General features: G+C 41.4%; 3 protein-coding genes across 6 annotated transcripts; 2 read left to right on the forward strand and 1 right to left on the reverse strand.

The window, feature by feature from the left end:
• The first annotated feature begins 105 nt into the window (after positions 1-105).
• On the forward strand, positions 106-2,504 carry tpt1 (tumor protein, translationally-controlled 1). The gene is made up of 6 exons (XM_056579576.1): positions 106-369; positions 750-823; positions 1,407-1,594; positions 1,679-1,784; positions 1,865-1,981; positions 2,096-2,504. Exons 1-6 carry the CDS (start codon positions 342-344, stop codon positions 2,096-2,098), a joined length of 516 nt encoding a protein of 171 aa, XP_056435551.1. The 5' UTR covers positions 106-341; the 3' UTR covers positions 2,099-2,504.
• Positions 2,505-3,114: 610 nt separating this feature from the next.
• Positions 3,115-18,121, reverse strand: LOC130373219 (general transcription factor IIF subunit 2-like). 4 transcript variants are annotated; one of them, XR_008893490.1, is made up of 9 exons: positions 17,966-18,121; positions 17,807-17,880; positions 17,673-17,691; positions 17,130-17,268; positions 7,303-7,381; positions 6,515-6,614; positions 6,122-6,265; positions 4,600-4,708; positions 3,329-3,419 (listed from the first exon to the last, which is right to left on the reverse strand). XR_008893490.1 is itself a non-coding variant. In XM_056579573.1 (8 exons), the coding sequence occupies exons 1-8, from the start codon at positions 18,113-18,115 to the stop codon at positions 3,291-3,293; spliced, it is 834 nt and encodes a 277-aa protein (XP_056435548.1). In that variant the 5' UTR covers positions 18,116-18,118; the 3' UTR covers positions 3,116-3,290. The 4 variants fall into 4 exon arrangements, 2 of the variants coding, with proteins under 2 accessions (XP_056435549.1, XP_056435548.1); XR_008893489.1 differs by having other exon boundaries at positions 4,588-4,708; XM_056579573.1 differs by lacking the exon at positions 4,600-4,708 and having other exon boundaries at positions 3,116-3,419; positions 17,966-18,118.
• kctd4 (potassium channel tetramerization domain containing 4) lies at positions 10,461-12,019 on the forward strand. Its single transcript, XM_056579575.1, has one exon. The coding sequence runs from the start codon at positions 10,577-10,579 to the stop codon at positions 11,351-11,353; it is 777 nt and encodes a 258-aa protein (XP_056435550.1). The 5' UTR covers positions 10,461-10,576; the 3' UTR covers positions 11,354-12,019.
• Positions 18,122-18,210: the final 89 nt, after the last annotated feature.

Raw genomic sequence — 18,210 nt, forward strand, 5'->3', positions numbered from 1 at the left:
ATTAATTGATGGGGAAATAACTAATCGTATTAACATTTACTAAATTATTAAATTCCTTTTCTCTGGCTTATATACCTTATTGAGAAAAAACGGGCTGCTGATTATCTTGTGTCTACTATTTTCCTGTGCGTACATAGAAAATAAGTAGAAATGGATTGCGTTTATGCAGCACTCCAGCCACGAGGCGGCAATATCGCGTGGTGTCCCTTTTAATGGCTACGTCACTGCGATCCTGTGTAAATGTTCCGTCTGAGGCCGGATCGGTCTTTTTCTCGTCAGGTCCCGTCGTGGTGGGAGGTTTGCCGTTTTCTCCCGCAGTATCTTAACATCAATCCGTCAAAATGCTGATCTACAAGGACATAGTCTCAGGTATGAAAAGACTGTATTCAACGACTTGGGATTTTGTTTAAGCTGTTTCACCGACTTTGGTTATTCTGAACACATTTTCTCGAGCCGCTTTGCTAACGATGCTAATCAAAATGTCCGTCATGCTAACACGGGCTACTTCGTCATTTTGGAATCGTCAGCTAAAACGTTTTCTTCTCTTCTGTTTTATATGTCATCGTTTCAAAAGCAGACATCTAAACCGTGTAGTTTAAGTATCGGAGTTGAAAAAACATCGTTGTTTTTTGTCATTGTTTAGTGTGATCATCGTGGCTGTTTGCCGCGTAGCCATTGCCGCCTAGCGTTGCCTGCTGTTCCTGACGTTTTAATTGTTACAAAATCTAAAACAGTTTCTCTCATTGCAGGTGATGAGATGTTCACCGACATCTACAAGATCAAGGAAACTGAAGATGGGTTTTTCATCGAGGTGGAAGGAGCGGTGAGTGTATATTTTACAACTTCCCGGCTGATGAATAGATAGGGAACCGGGCTCATTTTCTGCGGCAACACCACTGACTTTAAATAGAAGTTCAAACCTGATTTGACCAACACTTTGCACATCGGTTCACCGCTACATGTTCTTAAAAACGTAACTTATCGATATAAATGTAGACATTTGAGGTCCATACCATTGGCCCGGAAACTAAGCTGCCTTTCCGCCTACGTCACCGTCACACTAAAAGCACGTCCCGGGATTGACTCATCAAGGATCGTGTCCTACTGCGCACGAATGGAAGCACGTCCTAAAAAGCGTTTAAATCGCCAACATTGAATTGAGTCAGCGTCTTGTCAAATCGCCAATGTGACGTTTGGAAATAATCAGTTTAACCGGTATGATCAATGTTTGCTTACGTATTTAATTTGCAATGGCATTTGGTGTCTTGATACTTCATTGAATAATTTCTAGTCAATGTATTTTTTTTGTGAAAGTCTGATCTGAGATATCAAAACAACAATATGTGATGTCAAGATGATCTCACAAGGCTACACCAAAATGACTAATACCTTCTGTGTTTGTTAAGATGGTCACCAGGTCGGGAGGTGACATCAGCGAATCTCTCATCGGAGGAAACAAATCTGCAGAAGAACAGGTGGAAGACTTCGACAAAGTCACAGAATCGGGTGTGGATATTGTGCTTAATTCAAAACTGCAGGAGACCATTTTAAACAAGAAAAGCTTCAAAGTCTACATCAAGGACTATGTCAAGGAGTAAGTCTAAAATGGGAATTGGTTAATTGCACTAGTCTAATGCATGTAATGTATGACTAAAAGTATACCTTTTTGTTTATTTAGACTCACAGCCAAACTGCAGGAGACCAAGCCAGAGAGAGTGGAACCTTTCATGAAGCAAATTGGCGACCGGGTCCGGGATATTATGGCTAACATTAAGAACTACCAGGTAAAGACATGCACTCGTTGGTCAGTGGCAGCATTCATTTGGTTGCAAAGACTGGCTGCCATTTAACTATTTCTCTTCAGTTTTTCACAGGTGATTCAATGAACCCCCTGGGCATGTTGGGCATGCTTGACTTCCGTGAGGATGGCGTCACCCCATTCATGATTTTCTTCAAGGATGGTCTGGAGGTCGAGAAAGTTGTACGTACTTCTATTCTCAGTATGCTTGTAATCATGGAGGTTATTTTGAATGTCTCGTGCATTTCAGATTAAAGAACACAACCCTCTTTTCTTTTTTTTTCTCTCCCTCTCCAGTAACCACTCAAAGACCCCTTCGGCTTTTCTTGCGGATTTTGAATGGACTTACGGATATGGGAAAGAACCTGGTCTTTATCAACCCAAAGGAATTATTTGTGCAGTCCACTGATTATTGACATTATGGCCCACAGTATCGGTAATGCGAGTGAATTTTCATCTAATACACAAGTTGTCAATTGTACTTTTTCATCACTTAATTGAAGACACAGAAGCAAGGAAACTGGGCTCTGCTTTTTATCTTGCATGAACTTCGCTTCTTGATGATTCCAATATTCCATTCTGCATCATGTTTTCTGTGGGGCTGATTGGCTTACCCTCGTCACCGTCTGCCTTGTCTGACGGCATGCAATTTACCATCTCCCTGACTGAGTATGATTCTGGTTTTAAATAAAAACCTTGAAACGTCTGTTTTGGAATGACTAAACACTTCACCCAAAAACTTCCCTGGTGAAGTATGAAAAATAATACACGGTTTGGTCCTTGCCCCTTTCAGTTCGGTGAAGTATGAAAAATACCAGGTTTGGTCCTTGCCCGCTTCAGTTCGGTGGTTACATATTTCGGTATTTCTAGTATTGTGTGGTCTTATGGCCACATGAGATTCCCTCTAAAGGACAAGAAACAATCCCTGCCAAAGCTTCTTTGGTTGTCATATCCAACATTGAAATGATATGTACCTGTACTGATTTCCTTCCTGGAATTATATCCCAACAGGGATATTCAAATTTGGACTGCCTTAGCTGTAAATGGTCATCTAACATGTTGCCTTTGTGACTAACTGCAATATTTGGTTACAAGTGAGGGAGCTAACAAAATCCTAGCCACCCGATTGGAGGCAAAAGTGGCACCCCCAGTTATCAGATTTCCGTGCCCTTCCCAGACCCGATATATTCAGTGATTTGTGGGACTACCAAACTGATCCTACAATATGGTAGGGTAAAGGTAACGTCTCTAATTGGAAGTACTGGGCTCTACATAGACATAAATGTTATTACTAGGAAAACCACATTCGAGAATCAAATTAATGAATCTAGTAATGAATAGCCATATCATTTTATTTGCAATGGCTGTCTCTAAAGTAATACAGCTGGCAGTTATTCAAGTAACTCAAAACAAAGTGAGGAGCAATGTTATTTCTGCCGTTGACACTGGTCCAGGAAAGTATCCAGTGTGAAAGGGCAATGGGTCCTCCAGGCTAGTCTTCATCCCTCTCCACCTCCGTAGACTGGTAGTGGCGGTACTCCGGTTTCAGCTCCCATGTACTCTTGTGCAATCCCTTGGTGTTGTATACCCCAATCTCTCTCATTATCTCTTTCAGGTAAGTCTTGAAAGAAAAACGTTGAGAAAGGAAGGTTCAACGTCATTAATGTGATCATGTACAGTTTTATGTTCAGATGGCATTAGGCCAAGAACATAACGTATGATTTTATTTGGCCACAAGATGTCAGTCGAGATTATTTTGGAGCTACGACTGACGTGATGTCGGCGGGGATGTTGCCATGGCAACAAGCAACATGTATATACAAAATATTTAAAAAAGGTTTAGGGTGATTATAATCTGCGTATTTTAATGACCTCGAATGTGATGTTTTGCGATAACCGAAGGCTTCCTCTGCTTATCGATACAATTCCTCTTTTTAATATAATAGGTTTTTCCTTCCTACACACGTAAGAGGCTTCCGTTCTCCATGTAAAAATCAAGTACTGAAATTGGTAATACAATTGAATGTACATTTCATTTCTGTAAAGCATACTTTGCTATGGAGGAAATATAAATAATGCATACCTGATGCGTTTTATCCAGCAATTATCTATTCCTATTTCTTTTTCTTTTTTTTCTTTCTATGATTTTATGCTCATACTTTGTAAGGTGACCTTGGGTGACTTGAAAGGCGCCTCTAAATTAATTGTATTGTTATCAGCCTGGAATTCAAAAGAACCAGCAAGTACTATTCATGTTACTTCTTCACGGTACGAAACACAGTTCACTTTAACGTTCATTTTACAGGCTCTGGCTAGCTTGTGAAGAGCGAAAGTTATGACGTCACTTGCTCAACGTTTTGCTGTCTAGTCTAGTGATGGATTCAATAATTATTTTCCTTGATTCAGTTCACGTCGGTCAGTTCGCCAAAAATAGTCGTTCAGAATCGTTTGTTTGTTCAGTCGAGTTTCCGGTAGCGGTGGATCGAATCATGGAATGCACGGTTCTCAGCTTAGTCAGTCAGACTCAGCTCCTCCCTCGTTCTCATTCTCAAACGATCTTGGAAGTCGGTCATCAGTCAAAATTACAACTTTAACCAAACGCAGCGGGATGGGGGTTGTAGTTGATTATTGGATGTTTAGCATATCAGCAAGATAATAGACTTGATTTAGCAATGATGGTGGGGGTCCCAGGCTGAGAACGGACCATGAAAGGAGACAGATTGACCAGACATTAAAATATTTGATTAATCTGGCGTGACACAGAAAGTACACAGACAGCATGCATTTACCATTTCACTGACATTGAATTGTATTATGTACGGTCGCTCGATAAGCCTCTTCCCTCTTCACCACGCACAGTCAGTGAACGAACAGCGAGTCAGCGACTAGTGAGTCTGGGAGGAGTCGAGTCTGCACGAACAAGACGACAGGACGAACGAGAGAGAAGAATCAGTTTGGGTCGTTCTTGTTAAAGATTCGTTCATTCAAACTGATTCGGTCGCGAACAACCCATCAATAGTGTAGTCTAAAAACTTTTAGCATTCTTACACGTAATCAGTTTTACGTCAAACTGACTTTCTTGACTTGCACACTAATATTATAAATTGACTAAATTCATGTTGAAATGGCAGAGATAAAATGGGATAGTTTCTTCGTCTCTCACCAATGACTACCATACATATTTTCTGAAATAATGTTCCATGGGGTGGCTCTCAAATAATAGCTCTTAAATCGTACCTTCAAATAGATCAAAAGGTAACCTATTTTGAGGAAACTAAACTGGAATGACATGACATTTCTACAGCAGTCTTGGTGAGCTATCAGAGCGAACATGGCTAATCAGTAAAATTCTAACGGAGTGGGTTCTGCACGCACTCCTCAAAAATATACAACAAGTAGATTGCGTCACAACAGAACCATTTGTCTGACTACTTTAGTTCACTTGATTTGAGTGTTGGCTAAGTGCTTAAGGGAAGAATGAAAGCATGTGTGGTGTTTGACTCCTACTCTGCCCGTGGTTATGTAATCGAAGGACCCCAAGGTCATCAGCACCTACACACTGCTGTTCTCTGTTGGAATGGATCCACAGTATCAGTCTCTCCATTCGAGAGGGCGAGAGCATGAGAGAGAACGCTAAACAAGTGTGTAAATGGTCGAGAACATACACTGTGGGTGATTTGGTTTCACAAGGCAGGGTATGGTGAAAGGTAGACAGGAAAACTATTGTTTTCTTCCCTCCACCTAAGAGAGAGGGTGTGCGTATGCATGCGCATGTGTTTGTAGTTGACGGAAACTGAAATCAACAAAAGCTGTTAGAAAAAGAAATGTGTTACCTAAAATTAGAAACTTAAACTGAGCTTGCACACAGCACTCAACTGAAACTGAAATACAGGACTTTAAAAAGGAACACGCTGAGATATGCCTGTTTAATTCCAATTGAACAAAACAAATTCAATAGAAATGGAGGGTTAATATCGATCATTTCGATTTTAGTGGGGCCCAATTCCAATCCACTTTGACAGTCAATAATTTCTTGTTTCCATTAATAGATTTAAGTAAACGTTTGTGACTATTAAAAGATGGGGGTGTAGTTTAATTTACAAATCACACTTATCGTTACTTTTCACACAACAGTGGGGATTATGCTGTTCCTAACTGAGGATATTGGGATCCACATTACTGATATGGTATAATGTATCAGTAAGTAATGATATAAAAAGGCACAACCCACAAGGTGGGTTTGATTTATTGATTATTATTTAAATAAAATATTGAATGGGATCTTTCAAACCAAAACTGAATGTGTGCGTGGGTGTGACTCACCACAGGTTGTTTAGTGATGTCCACTAGGTCCTTAATGTTGTAATACTGGTGTCTCTCAAACGCTGAGAAGAGCATATCCAACACGACCCGTCGCTCTGCCCTGACCATTCTCCCCTCCTGCCGTTTCTTCTTCTCGAACTCCGCCTGCCGTCATAAACACACTTTAACATTCCACAGATGATCGGTAGCTTTTGTAGTTTGTAACAAATCAAATAAACAATAGTACATATTCAAGTACATATTCAATTCCTTTCCAGTGGCACAGTAGAACACACACACACACACACACACACACACACACACACACACACACACACACACACACACACACACACACACACACACACACACACACACACACACACACACACACACACACACACACACCCTTACATTGACAATATGGTTGGCCACAGGCTTATAGATGTTTGTGACGGCTTTCTCCAGCTGCTGTGACAGACGCTGTGGTTTGGTGGACTCCTCGAGCTGCAGTCTGACACACATTCAAATAAATAAGTACATTTATAAATATTCCTGCAAAAGTGTGTTTGAGGGCAGTAAACATTCTGTCCTTTAACAATATCCACATGAATGTGTCCGCTTATGTAGATGTCTACTGCTTGACGGTTGAGCACATTGTGATATTTCAGAGCATGACGCCATCATGGTTGATGGGGAATTAACTACTCACAATCTCTGCATTTATCAAATGACTAATAATGACTATGTTGCTATAGTGATCCCATCGGTGAGCTATGGCTGGAATCTTAGAAAAAAAATAATATGCATGATTTTTGTAATGGTAGTAATAATAGTAGGAGTAGTAATGCTCTAATGATTGAATGTCAACATATTCATAGATGAGTAATGCATCAACCTCAAGGCAAGTGTTGTGTCATGAGATATTTAAATAGTACAGAAATGGGTCTGAAACATATAACTAGGAGTGTTAGACCCTGTTGCCAATTACGCCTGCCACTGTAGTCATTCAGCCTCCTGGATAACTTGCAGAGGCACATATTGCTTGCAAATTCATGATTTATTCAAATGGGAAAGTATTATTTACAAGACATTGATATATAGCAATGTAGTAAAATCGTCTCCAAGCTCCCAGTGTATTCTACTACTCTCTCCTGTTGCCCATTCAAAAGCCTGCACAGTGTCACTTACAGATCACTCACTTTTTGAGCTTCATGTAGCCCTGGGCTGCTGGCTTGCATTCAGCCTTTTTGACGATCATCCCCTCCATGCTTATTTCACCTGAAAAAGAAGAAGACTTTGGTAATATGTCAACTGGCCGATTTCAAATGTTGCTTTTGTTGAGAAGACAGCAATTACAGAGCGCAAGCTTTCATTTAGGAAGTAGGTAAAAGTCAAATGCACAGGACCACCACCTCAAGTATATGAAATACATATGTATATAGTGAATACTTTGCACTTCACAATGTCACTTGCCCATGGCCATCTTCAGCTTTGCCACAAATTGCTGCAATTACATGCAATTATTGGACCATGACTAGCCAGAGCCCTTGCTGATAGCTCTATCAAACCCACACATGCATGTGGGTTTAATATGCGCTTGCGTGTGGGCTGAGCAATCTCCTCCAACGGTCCGTCTTTGATTTCTAAAATGACGAGGATGTGGGATTTTTGTGATTGGACTGTATATGACGTAGGAGGTCAAACACTTTAAAACTTTAGCCGCCTTATCATTGTTCATTTAGAATTAGATTCCCTGTGTCCTTGAACATTAATTGGATTTGATTTGACAGATAAACAGTCCATATTAACTTTCTGATTTACAGTTAATACTGTGCCTTTAATGCATGTTAAAACTGTATAATTACAAAATATCAATTGTGTATGTTGTCATCTATAACCATTGATTGCTAATTCCATATACAAATCATCTTGTGAAAAATAGGATTTGTTTCAAGTGGCCGTACGCCTTTATCCTCCAACTCTCTCCAACTCTCCCCTCTGTTAATCAAGTAGAGTAGGAGCCTAAGGCTTTGTTCACCACGATCAATGCCGGTAGTAATTCTTTACATTTTCTCCAGGATCTGCAGTAGCGGTTTTAAGGGCTAGATATGAATGTAGAGGGGAATTACATAAAAACACATAAAAACACATAATGTTTTGCAGAAGCAGGGAAGAAGACAAAAGAACGAGGCGTATGAAAAACCGAGCAACCTGACAAGTTCAAGAGGTCTATATTTCGCCCCCGTAATCCATTTTCCAGAATGAATTTCTCTCCCCTCTCCTCACCTCCTAGCTCCGACCTTGCTGGGGTTGCCACGGCAAACAAACGACCTCCCGTCCACCCCCACATACGCCTCAACTCTAGATACACATCTCCATTATTTTCTCCATCTTGGGACATGTGAACACGCAGTTCCCTGCGTTAATATATTTCTAGAGACTTATTGATTTTCTGTTTGATCATGACAGTCCTAATTGGACTGTCAATACCAAATACATACACACAAGAGTGCCAAGATAAGGAACAGATGGAAGTTGTTAAATAAACAACATTGACTCCTAACGTTATTTCCCATCAGCCTCCGGACAGAGAGAAAGTCATTATCCGGACACGATTTTGACCTGATCTAATTTGGGATTTCAACATGGTTTAGAATCATTGACGACCTAATCCTCTCCAAATCAATTTAACTTTAAATCCATGTTCAAGAATAAAAAGGTGATGACTGCGATTTGTTTTTCGTGGTGCCTGTCTGTCATGTGCCTATAAGATACCATAAAAGGGAATAGGAAAAGTGACATTGCTCATACATAGCTCTATTTTAAGTGGTTGCCATGCCAGCGTCACAGCAGTCAACCACTTTGCATTACGCCACCAGCGCAGACACCATACCAATGAATAATTAAATTCCTTTGAATGCAGGGAGCGCCCTCACCATTGGTTGATTAATTAAAGGTACAGTCTTTAGAAAATAAGCTTTGGTTATCGCCTAGAGTAAAAAAGAATTACAGGGATTCGTTAATTACGCTCCTGTTAAATGTGATAAAGGAAATACCCGCAAGGTGACGTTAGACAAAGGGCCAATAAAATACTCGCATACGAAGAGCCCCATAATCTTACACCAAAAACAAAGTCAGTGTGTATGCAGTCAAATATATCATGCTCTGCTATACTCTAATTTAACAGTGCTGCTCATGAGATTTCGAAAAAATCTTCAACATCAACTTTGTTTTCGCAAAATCGATGGAAAAGTGAGACCATTGGCCTCATTGATCCGTGTAATGTGTTCTCTGGTTCTTGTTTCACCTGAATTTGTAAATTATGTAGCTTTTCAAATATCTTTATACAACGTTGCATGATAAGTCGCTCACTGTTTAAAGGAAAAATGTCTTAACTTCCCTCCATGTCATAAAATGAATATATCTAATACATTGCATTTCAAGTCCAATAACCATGCCCGGCCACTCTCTGAATTATACATCGGGATTGGCAATAGATTAGCTCCAACTGCTGACATCATCTAGATCACAGTTCTCATAACACAGTCTGGGCTTTTTGCTTTTGTACGGGCATAGCAGAAAAGCCATCGTCACTATTTGCAGTCGGTAGCAGTGGTGCACTGTGAATACAGTAAACATACAGGGACACAAAAACCAAAGACACAAGGTTTCAGGTAGCTGCACCCAATTACTAGACAGCTAAGCACATTGACTATTTAGAGCGAGCGAGAGAGCACAAGAACAGAGGTTTTGGCAACCACTTGTTATCCTGTTTGGAGAAGCAAAGGGAAGCACTTTGACTTATAGAGCATAGATTGAACAAAACGATCCAACGATTAAACCAATCCAAACACCTCAGCACCTTTCGGAGATGCACACCCCTTAGTTTACAGTTCTGCAGCCTCCAACCATCTGGAGACTGGGGGCGGGAGGTGTGTGTGTGTGTGTGTGTGTGTGTGTGTGTGTGTGTGTGTGTGTGTGTGTGTGTGTGTGTGTGTGTGTGTGTGTGTGTGTGTGTGTGTGTGTGTGTGTGTGTGTGTGTGTGTGTGTGTGTGTGTGTGTGTGTGTGTGTGTGTGTGTGTGTGTGTCGCAAAGCACAAGACCATTTTCATCAAAGCTAATTAGGGAAGGAGCAGGAGAGAGAGAGAGAAAGTGAGCAACAGTGAGCGGGAGAGAGAGAGAGAGCGAAAGAGAGGGGGTGGAACAGAGAGGAGCACCGAGATGTGGTTTTGCTCTAAGCAACCAGTGCAGTGTGTGATTTTCTCAGACAGCACGATCCACCAGTTGCTATCGCGCACACTCTCCCACCTGGCAACTACCAACAGCTCTTCCATCTGAACAGCACAGAGAACTCGCACACATAGAGCGCCTGGCAGGAAGAGAACGGAAGAGGCAGCTTTGTTGCGTTGCACACACACTTCCAAGTCTGCGAGGGGCTGGAGAATACAGCGGACGGAACCGGTGGATTGCGGCATGGAATGGAATCTAAGAAGGATGGACAGCGAAATAAGGCAGATAAATCCCGACTTACTGCAACCCAGTAAGAGCTTCAAGAAGCCCTCCTCGGGCACAATCACACTCAACGTGGGGGGCTTCCTCTATACGGCCCACCGCACCACTCTGGTCAAATACCAGGGCTCGCTGCTCGAGGAGCTGGCCAATGGGAAGAAGCCCGTGCAGCACACCGACTCCATGGGAAACCCTTTCATTGACCGGGACGGACCCGTGTTCCGCCATGTGCTCAACTTCCTGCGTACCGGGGACCTCCAGCTGCCCGACGACTTCCGGGAGGTGGGGCTCCTCGGGAAGGAGGCGGAATTCTACCGCCTGAGCGAACTGGTGGACGCCGTGTTCGAATGGGAGGAGCAGAGGACCACCAAGAGAGAGCCCGCCTTCCTGGAGGTGACGGACAGCCACGAGCGGTCACAGGGCCTCAAGGTGTACTGCAGCGATCCAGCGTTTATCGACAAGGTCAAGGCGCGGCTGGTGCAGATCTCCAAGAGCCGCCTGGACGGCTTCCCGGAGGAGTTTGAGGTGTCGTCGAACGTGATCCAGTTCCGCCACTTCATCAAGTCGGAGCCGGGCTCCCGGCTGGTGCTGAAGGAGGACAGCACCTTTCTGTGCACCCTGGACTGTCTCAAGCTGGAGACGGTGATGCTGGCCCTCAAGGGGGGCTTCAAGCTCATCACCAGCCTCGACAGCAGCAAAGGGTCGGTGGTGGCGGCTGAGGCCCTGCACTTTGTCAAGTAGAACGGTGTTAAAGAGCAGGGGTCATGAGAGAGAGAGGGAGCGAGATAGAGAGGGCACATCGACACATGGAAAAGGAGAAAGCAGTGACAGACTAGTCCATACCCATCTTAAACCACTGATTTTTGTGTGAAATTGTTGATAGCTTGTGTTGTGTACAAAGTTGTTGCATCATGGGGTAGGGGATTGAAGAGATGGCAAGGGTGTCACATGGTTCTTAGAACTTAGAATTTCAAGTATTACAATATTATTTTAAACAAGTGTCTTAACGTTTCAGATTGATCAAAATGAGAGAATCCTGTTGAAAACACTGTTTTGAATGGGACACAGTGTCATATCTATTACAAATCAAATCCTTGTTGATCAAATTTGTACTTTTTTATGCTATGAAGAAGCCTAAAGCATTGCTACTCCTAATGCAAAAAATAACCTTTCTGCCATGTTATTCTTAAACCAACAGTGTTCTTAGACCAACCAACAGTGTGCATGCGTACGTTTAAAACCATGTTAATTAAGGGATATAAAAAACAACTCCGTGGCTCATGTCCCTCCCCTTTCTCCCTCTATGGAACCCATACGAGTGATGTTACACCCAAGTGGAAAAGATTGATCAAGTCAATGTTTAAATACAGATAAAAAGTAATCCACAATGTATCTCTAATCATGCTTGCCTTTCCCTTTACACGTGTGTGTGTGTGTGTGTGTGTGTGTGTGTGTGTGTGTGTGTGTGTGTGTGTGTGTGTGTGTGTGTGTGTGTGTGTGTGTGTGTGTGTGTGTGTGTGTGTGTGTGTGTGTGTGTGTGTGTGTGTGTGTGTGTGTGTGCGCTTAGTTTCAAGCATGATGCATGTACCTTTAAGTAACGTTCTGTTAGTGCCATATTGTTTTTATCTATAATTGAAGTACAGTAACCAACAACTGTTCAACTGTTTTTTCAATGTATAAAACATAAATAAAAGTTCCAATCAAAACCTTCAACAATTCCCATCTACGAACAGCTGGTGTGCAGTATGTTGTTGGTGATTATAACATTGACATGAGTCGGTCTACTTGGAAGCAAAGTCTTTCCATTTATTTCATTTTAGGGATGCGTGGATAAGTATTAATTATGGGGTAGCTGCTGCTACTATACTAAGTCTAGGAAACCAGAAGTACAAACTGATACTCCCACCTGCTTTGACTGCTTTGCAACAGAATCATTTTTTCACATTTCTAAATAACCCTAACAAAAGCCAGTCCACCACAGCCTCGAGCCTTGAATGCTGAAAATATTATTTTCTACAACATGACTCCTCCAACACACGCAGTAACACCGTTTTGGGAGGATTATACGCTCACACAAAATGTTTCTTTCTCAGTCTGTCACATACACATATGTACAAGGACATGCCATCTTATTTGTTGCCATGGTTGTATGCTTCTGAATGCCAGGCAGATGAGTCATTCTGCACCGACTTACAGAGACTCTGAACACGAGAAGACAATGGGAAATGGGAGAATTGCAACACGATGAGATTGATGAGAACAATAAAGAGTGGAAATTCACAATTGCTTTCACAGCTAAAAGGGAAATGCAAGCACAATGCCATCAGCCCAATGAAATACAGCTTGGGTTAGTGGAGTTCAAATTCAATTCATGCATCCCTTACACAAGGTTGATACTGGATGGAACCGCAAACGAGTCATAGAGAAAACGATACAAACCAACGGAAATAAATGAAGCACATCATGCACAAAAAGCCCTCAGATATTGAATGTGGATATTATCAAGACGAGCTTAGAGATTTGCCTCATGAGCATGGCAGAGCACAAAAATTGCCCAACAGTATATCATATTGATAATATATGTAGAATGTCCAAAATCATATTCACACCGAGAATGCGGTGTAGCATTTCCAGGCAAAATCTAAAGTGTGCTGGGTAGTGGGTATAGACTTCACAGTTCATCATAGCATCAACATCCTCAATCCTCAATGGACAGTCTTTTTTGCGTCGGATAATTGGCTAACTTTCTTCCCTATACTGAAACCATAGTTTACTCCGTCCTTACAACCCAAAACGATTCAAATGAACATAAACAAAGTAACAGGACTTCGACAAACCAAATAAATAGACTAGGTAGTCAGCACCAACAGATGGCATAAATCCTTTTGTATATTTTAACATACTGCTTGGGATGAATATTGTTATTAATCCATACATTTGTGCGTGCCCATTGCTCACTAAGTTTAAGACAATTTTAACAACTGGCCTTTAAAAGTGACAGATTATATAAAAAAAATCTAGACCCTAAAAAGGGTATACAAGATGTGCATTGAATATCAGAAACTTGTGCAATCTTAAAAAAAAGTAAACTCTTTGAAAAAAGTCAAGGGCAACTTAAAAAATGTGTTGCATTGTAATAATAACAGCACATATTTAAAATCACAAAAGGTGTATCAAGACATTACCTCAAGTACATGTCAAGGAAGATAGTGAGTCAGTAGCTAGAGATTGCAAGCATGCTATTGCAATTCACTGAATATTGTATCATTGCACCTAATACACGTATCCTGTAATTCAGCCCCCCTTCGATATTTAATTCTGCATGCTTTGTTTTATTTACCTATATGTCAATGTACGAGGACAGATTGAATGCAACGGTAAAACCAACAATTCTCCCATCACTTAACCATAGAAACCAGAACCAGAACATACAGTATCTATGGTGGATGTGTGCTCCACCAGCAAGCAACGATGGAGGAACGGCGGGTCACCAACACTAAACATTAGCAATGCGTTCTGTTGCACACTTCCTCAGGTGGTTTCGACATGAAGTACTGCTGAACGTTGAAAAAACGTCCGTAGAGTCCATGACGTCACTACAACCACTTTGAGGCTGTGGCATTGCCTTCTCTGGAGTGTTGTTTACGTTTTTTGAAACCAGCAGTGAAACTATCCATATTCCGCACAGTATGGGCGATAATTGAAGGGCAGCCTTGCACTATTCTATGGATGGAAACAATAACATTCAATCCTTAATAACCTGTCAAACATAACTGACGACTAGGACCTAGGAAAATCCATATTATGAAGATGAATTGGCAGCTGACATCCTCAACGAACAAGAAGGTCATTATTTGCTTTGTATTACGAGAGGATAATAAAATCACATTTATTTTTGTTGACTAGTATGCCATTCAAAGCAAATGCAGCATTGTCAACGATGAGTTTAGAGATTCACTGCAACAGCACACAAGGTGCTGTTGCAGCAGGTAGGGACCGGCATTTGGATCTGTAAAAGAAGTCACGGCAGCCCACATAGGACATTGGATTTATTTTTCCACCTTATTTTTACAGAAAGTAGTTTCACAGCCCTTGTTGATGGGAGTTGTTTCCCAGTCCTAGTGGCAGGAGGCGACCATCCTTTGTCGCCTCGTGCAGATTGAGGTCCCAGTTGGCTTAGAATATAATCTATTTATGTTTCATGAGTTTTCCGCCAGCTATGGTTCATGAAGGGCTGAGCACTCAGATGGTAACATCTCTTGACTACATGCCTCTTGAAAAGCTAAGCCCAACCACTAAACTTGACATTTTGCAGTGGGCTGTGCTGGTTTAGTCTACTGCACGGTATGCACGCAGATATATGTATATGCACATGCACACGCAAACATATATTTGTACACACACATACATACATTTTACCAAATAAGAATGACTGTGCAGTTGACTATTCAAAGCCCACTGCAAATGTCAAGTTCAGTGGTTCGGCTTAGCTTTTCAAGAGGCATCTAGTCAAGAGATTTTGCCAAGTACTCAGCCCTCATGAACCACAGCCGGCAGGAGACCCATGAAACTGAGCCAGCCAATCATTGTAATTGAACACAAACCAGCCTCTCCAGGACTGTTCCATAGCATGCAGAATGTGCTCCGTTTGCCATATAGATCTAATGGGGACTTACAACATGCGGCCAATATGCACACTTTACAAAAAGCAAATATTTTTGTATTTTGTAAAACTAAAATGTGTCCCTCAAAAAAGGGATAGCGTAATAACGAATATGGTGTTAGGTGGACACAATCAAAGCTTTGGGTCACATTAGTACTTAACACTGTCACATTTCAAATTACTTTACCTCTAAGGCGTTTGTGTGTAATAAACACGTGACTTGCGTTGAGTATTTACTGCGAAAACTCTAGCAACAAATACAGGGAACTCTGAGCTTTAGCCTTGGACATTTTCCTACTGAAAAATTATCTGGGAGAAAAATATCCCAGAAGAAAAATATATTTTAGAACAAGGCAGATGGAGAGCGAGCGACATACAAGTGGAATTAAATTGTACAAACAATTACGGCTTATCATTATCATGTCTTTATCATTGTTGGACTATTGTTGCAACTACATCTGTTGCTAAGCAACCCCCTGATCAACAGATGTGGCTCGTCAAAGCAGACCAAAAGTAACACCATTATCCATGTCAGGAAAAACCCAACAGTGACAAATTAAACAGCGTTTTTTTAATGGTTGCATTGTGGTGTGGAAATCATGTACCGAAGACACAGGCGTTGCATGTAAATGTGTATGTAGGGAGGCAGCAAAGACAAGAGGCAATAGATGAGGGAATGGTTAGGCCATTTACGTGCATCGATGTAGGTGAATAACTTTCAATAGCAGCTTCAATACTACCCCATTGTGCGGACATTCCATCTCCAAAAAATGAAATCCACTCAAAGTGAGTCAACTCTTTGTTTCTTTTATGACGAGTCCTCTGGAGATAAAAACACTGCAGCCACACAAACCTCGCCAATCTGATCCGCAGACATGCTGAGTGAATGCAGCACTCAGTCACAATTATGCACAACAATTTTGACCTTGATGAGGTTTAGCTATCGAGGAAAAACTTTCAGACAGAATGTCTGAAGACTGGCGTCTTCAAAAATCGAATATTGCATCAATGGGATCCAGTGAAATGGGGGGATTGCAAATGGGTATCTTGTCAATGTATAGAAACGTTCTGATGCCATTACTGTCACATAAGATGGACTTAAATCATTTTGCAGCACCATACTGAATCCAAATATAATATAAAGGAAGGATCTAGGAATGTTTCTCTCTACCCAGTTCTCGATAGGCACAGAAAAGACAAATCCGTAAGGGAAGAATCGATATTAGGGAAAAGCTAAATTACCCCTGGCAGGTAGGAATTCCTTGAAGCAGTAGACATTGATGTTATGCATGTGACAAGTGAAAACGGATCAACGACTGCTCTCAAGTGAGTTGTATGCTTCCAAGACAACTGTGAGCAAGTCCAAACTAAAACCACTAATTATTAAAATGATATGTATTCGGGTATAATGATGGCCCTTAATATTGATCAATAGGACTACATTTGCTATGCACCTATCTCATAACATACTCCTAACAGGGCAACATTATTCCACTAGGTTATATTTAGATTTTAGATTTTAGGGACTTAAATAAATGTCTTATACAAGTGATGAGCAAGTGCTTTATTTTGGTTTTCCTGGTAGATTGTTGTTATCCAACCATGTGACACAATATAGTGTTTCATGAGATATCCGATTACAATCATGAGTTCAGGTTAGATTTAGTAGATCTGAGAGTATGTGATGCACTATTCTGTGAGTAGTGATGGGGTGCGTGGTTATGGCTCCATCAGTGTGAATCAAGAGAGCCAGCAGCCGACCTCTGTACCGTCTTGATCAACTGTGGGAGTTTAGAAACACTGGGCAGCAGTTTCCTTCGAGATATAGCAGCCAGCAGTTATTGTGGCACCGACCTGTTTCAGACGTGGTGTAGACTGCGAGCGATGGGCCCCCCACTGGCGGCATTGTGAAGGGATGGTCTCTGGGGATCTTCATCACTTCAACCTCACGAGAGCTCAGGGTACACAGTTCCTCATTTAGCCTGAAACACAACTGGGAGAAAATCCAATATTCTAAACACACATTAAGTATTCTGACTTTAAGAACTTTTTGTGTACAGTTGTACTGTGCTCAATGTTAAAAAAACAGGCGTTTGGATGCACTAGATAAAAAAATTATAAGGAACTATTGTGGGCCTCATCACACTTGTAGTGTTCGGTGAACACTTGGCTTTGTGTAAATGTGTGTGCATATCTCAACGCCTGACCTGTTTGTAGCTACACTTATTGAAGGTGTCCCGTTTAGCCACAAAAACAATACAATATTTGTAATATAAATACAATACAGTTTACATTGTACATGAGTCCTATAAAACGAACTAAGTGCTTTGTATTTTGCTTTACAATGTCAATTCAATATTGAGCTAGATTATATGTAGAAAATGTGATTGACCTGACCTCTTCTTTCCCTTCTTTCCTGTAGGGCACGACACAAGACAGAAAAATACTGTTGGTACAGTTTTGTGCTTAATATGAGTTTGCATTGAATTCTAGAAATCATATTAGAAAGAATTTGATATCCGCATCCATACTTTCCAATTCTGAGATTGCCAACTTCCCCATTATCCAATGCTTTGTCCCATTGTTGAGACAAATACTTGGGAACCTGAATTTATATTAGGGTGAGGTTATTAGTCAAAAATGCACATACAAATGCCTCACATCAGTCATAATGAGTGCTGTGGACACACCTTTACGAGCCACAGGCCCACGCCTCGACTTTGTTTGACTCCGGCAAGATCGATTGATGCTTTTTCTGACATATTTGGGTAAATTGGAAGTTTTACAACGCACCTGAGGATTTCATGTGTTTTACACGTGATCATTTGCACGTGATACATCTTTCACTAATGTTGTGGATTCCACAAATTGGGTTGGCACATACTGCCCACATGTGGCCACATGGTCAACTACTCCTCCGGTGTTGACTTCCCAG

This window comes from Gadus chalcogrammus, chromosome 20 (genome assembly GCF_026213295.1).
Source record: "Gadus chalcogrammus isolate NIFS_2021 chromosome 20, NIFS_Gcha_1.0, whole genome shotgun sequence".
NCBI classification, from domain to species: domain Eukaryota; kingdom Metazoa; phylum Chordata; class Actinopteri; order Gadiformes; family Gadidae; genus Gadus; species Gadus chalcogrammus.

Coding starts and splice junctions, on each gene's coding strand:
- kctd4 (XM_056579575.1), top strand. CDS start 10,577: ATGGAATGGAATCTAAGAAGGATGGACAGCGAAATAAGGCAGATAAAT.
- tpt1 (XM_056579576.1), top strand. CDS start 342: ATGCTGATCTACAAGGACATAGTCTCAG. Junction 824..1,406: donor TCATCGAGGTGGAAGGAGCG/GTGAGTGTATAT, acceptor GTGTTTGTTAAG/ATGGTCACCAGGTCGGGAGG. Junction 1,595..1,678: donor ATCAAGGACTATGTCAAGGA/GTAAGTCTAAAA, acceptor TTGTTTATTTAG/ACTCACAGCCAAACTGCAGG.
- LOC130373219 (XM_056579573.1), bottom strand. CDS start 18,115: ATGTATCACGTGCAAATGATCACGTGTAAAACACATGAAATCCTCAGG. Junction 17,881..17,965: donor TGGGCCTGTGGCTCGTAAAG/GTGTGTCCACAG, acceptor ATATAAATTCAG/GTTCCCAAGTATTTGTCTCA. Junction 7,382..17,129: donor CTACACCACGTCTGAAACAG/GTCGGTGCCACA, acceptor CTTCTTTTTCAG/GTGAAATAAGCATGGAGGGG.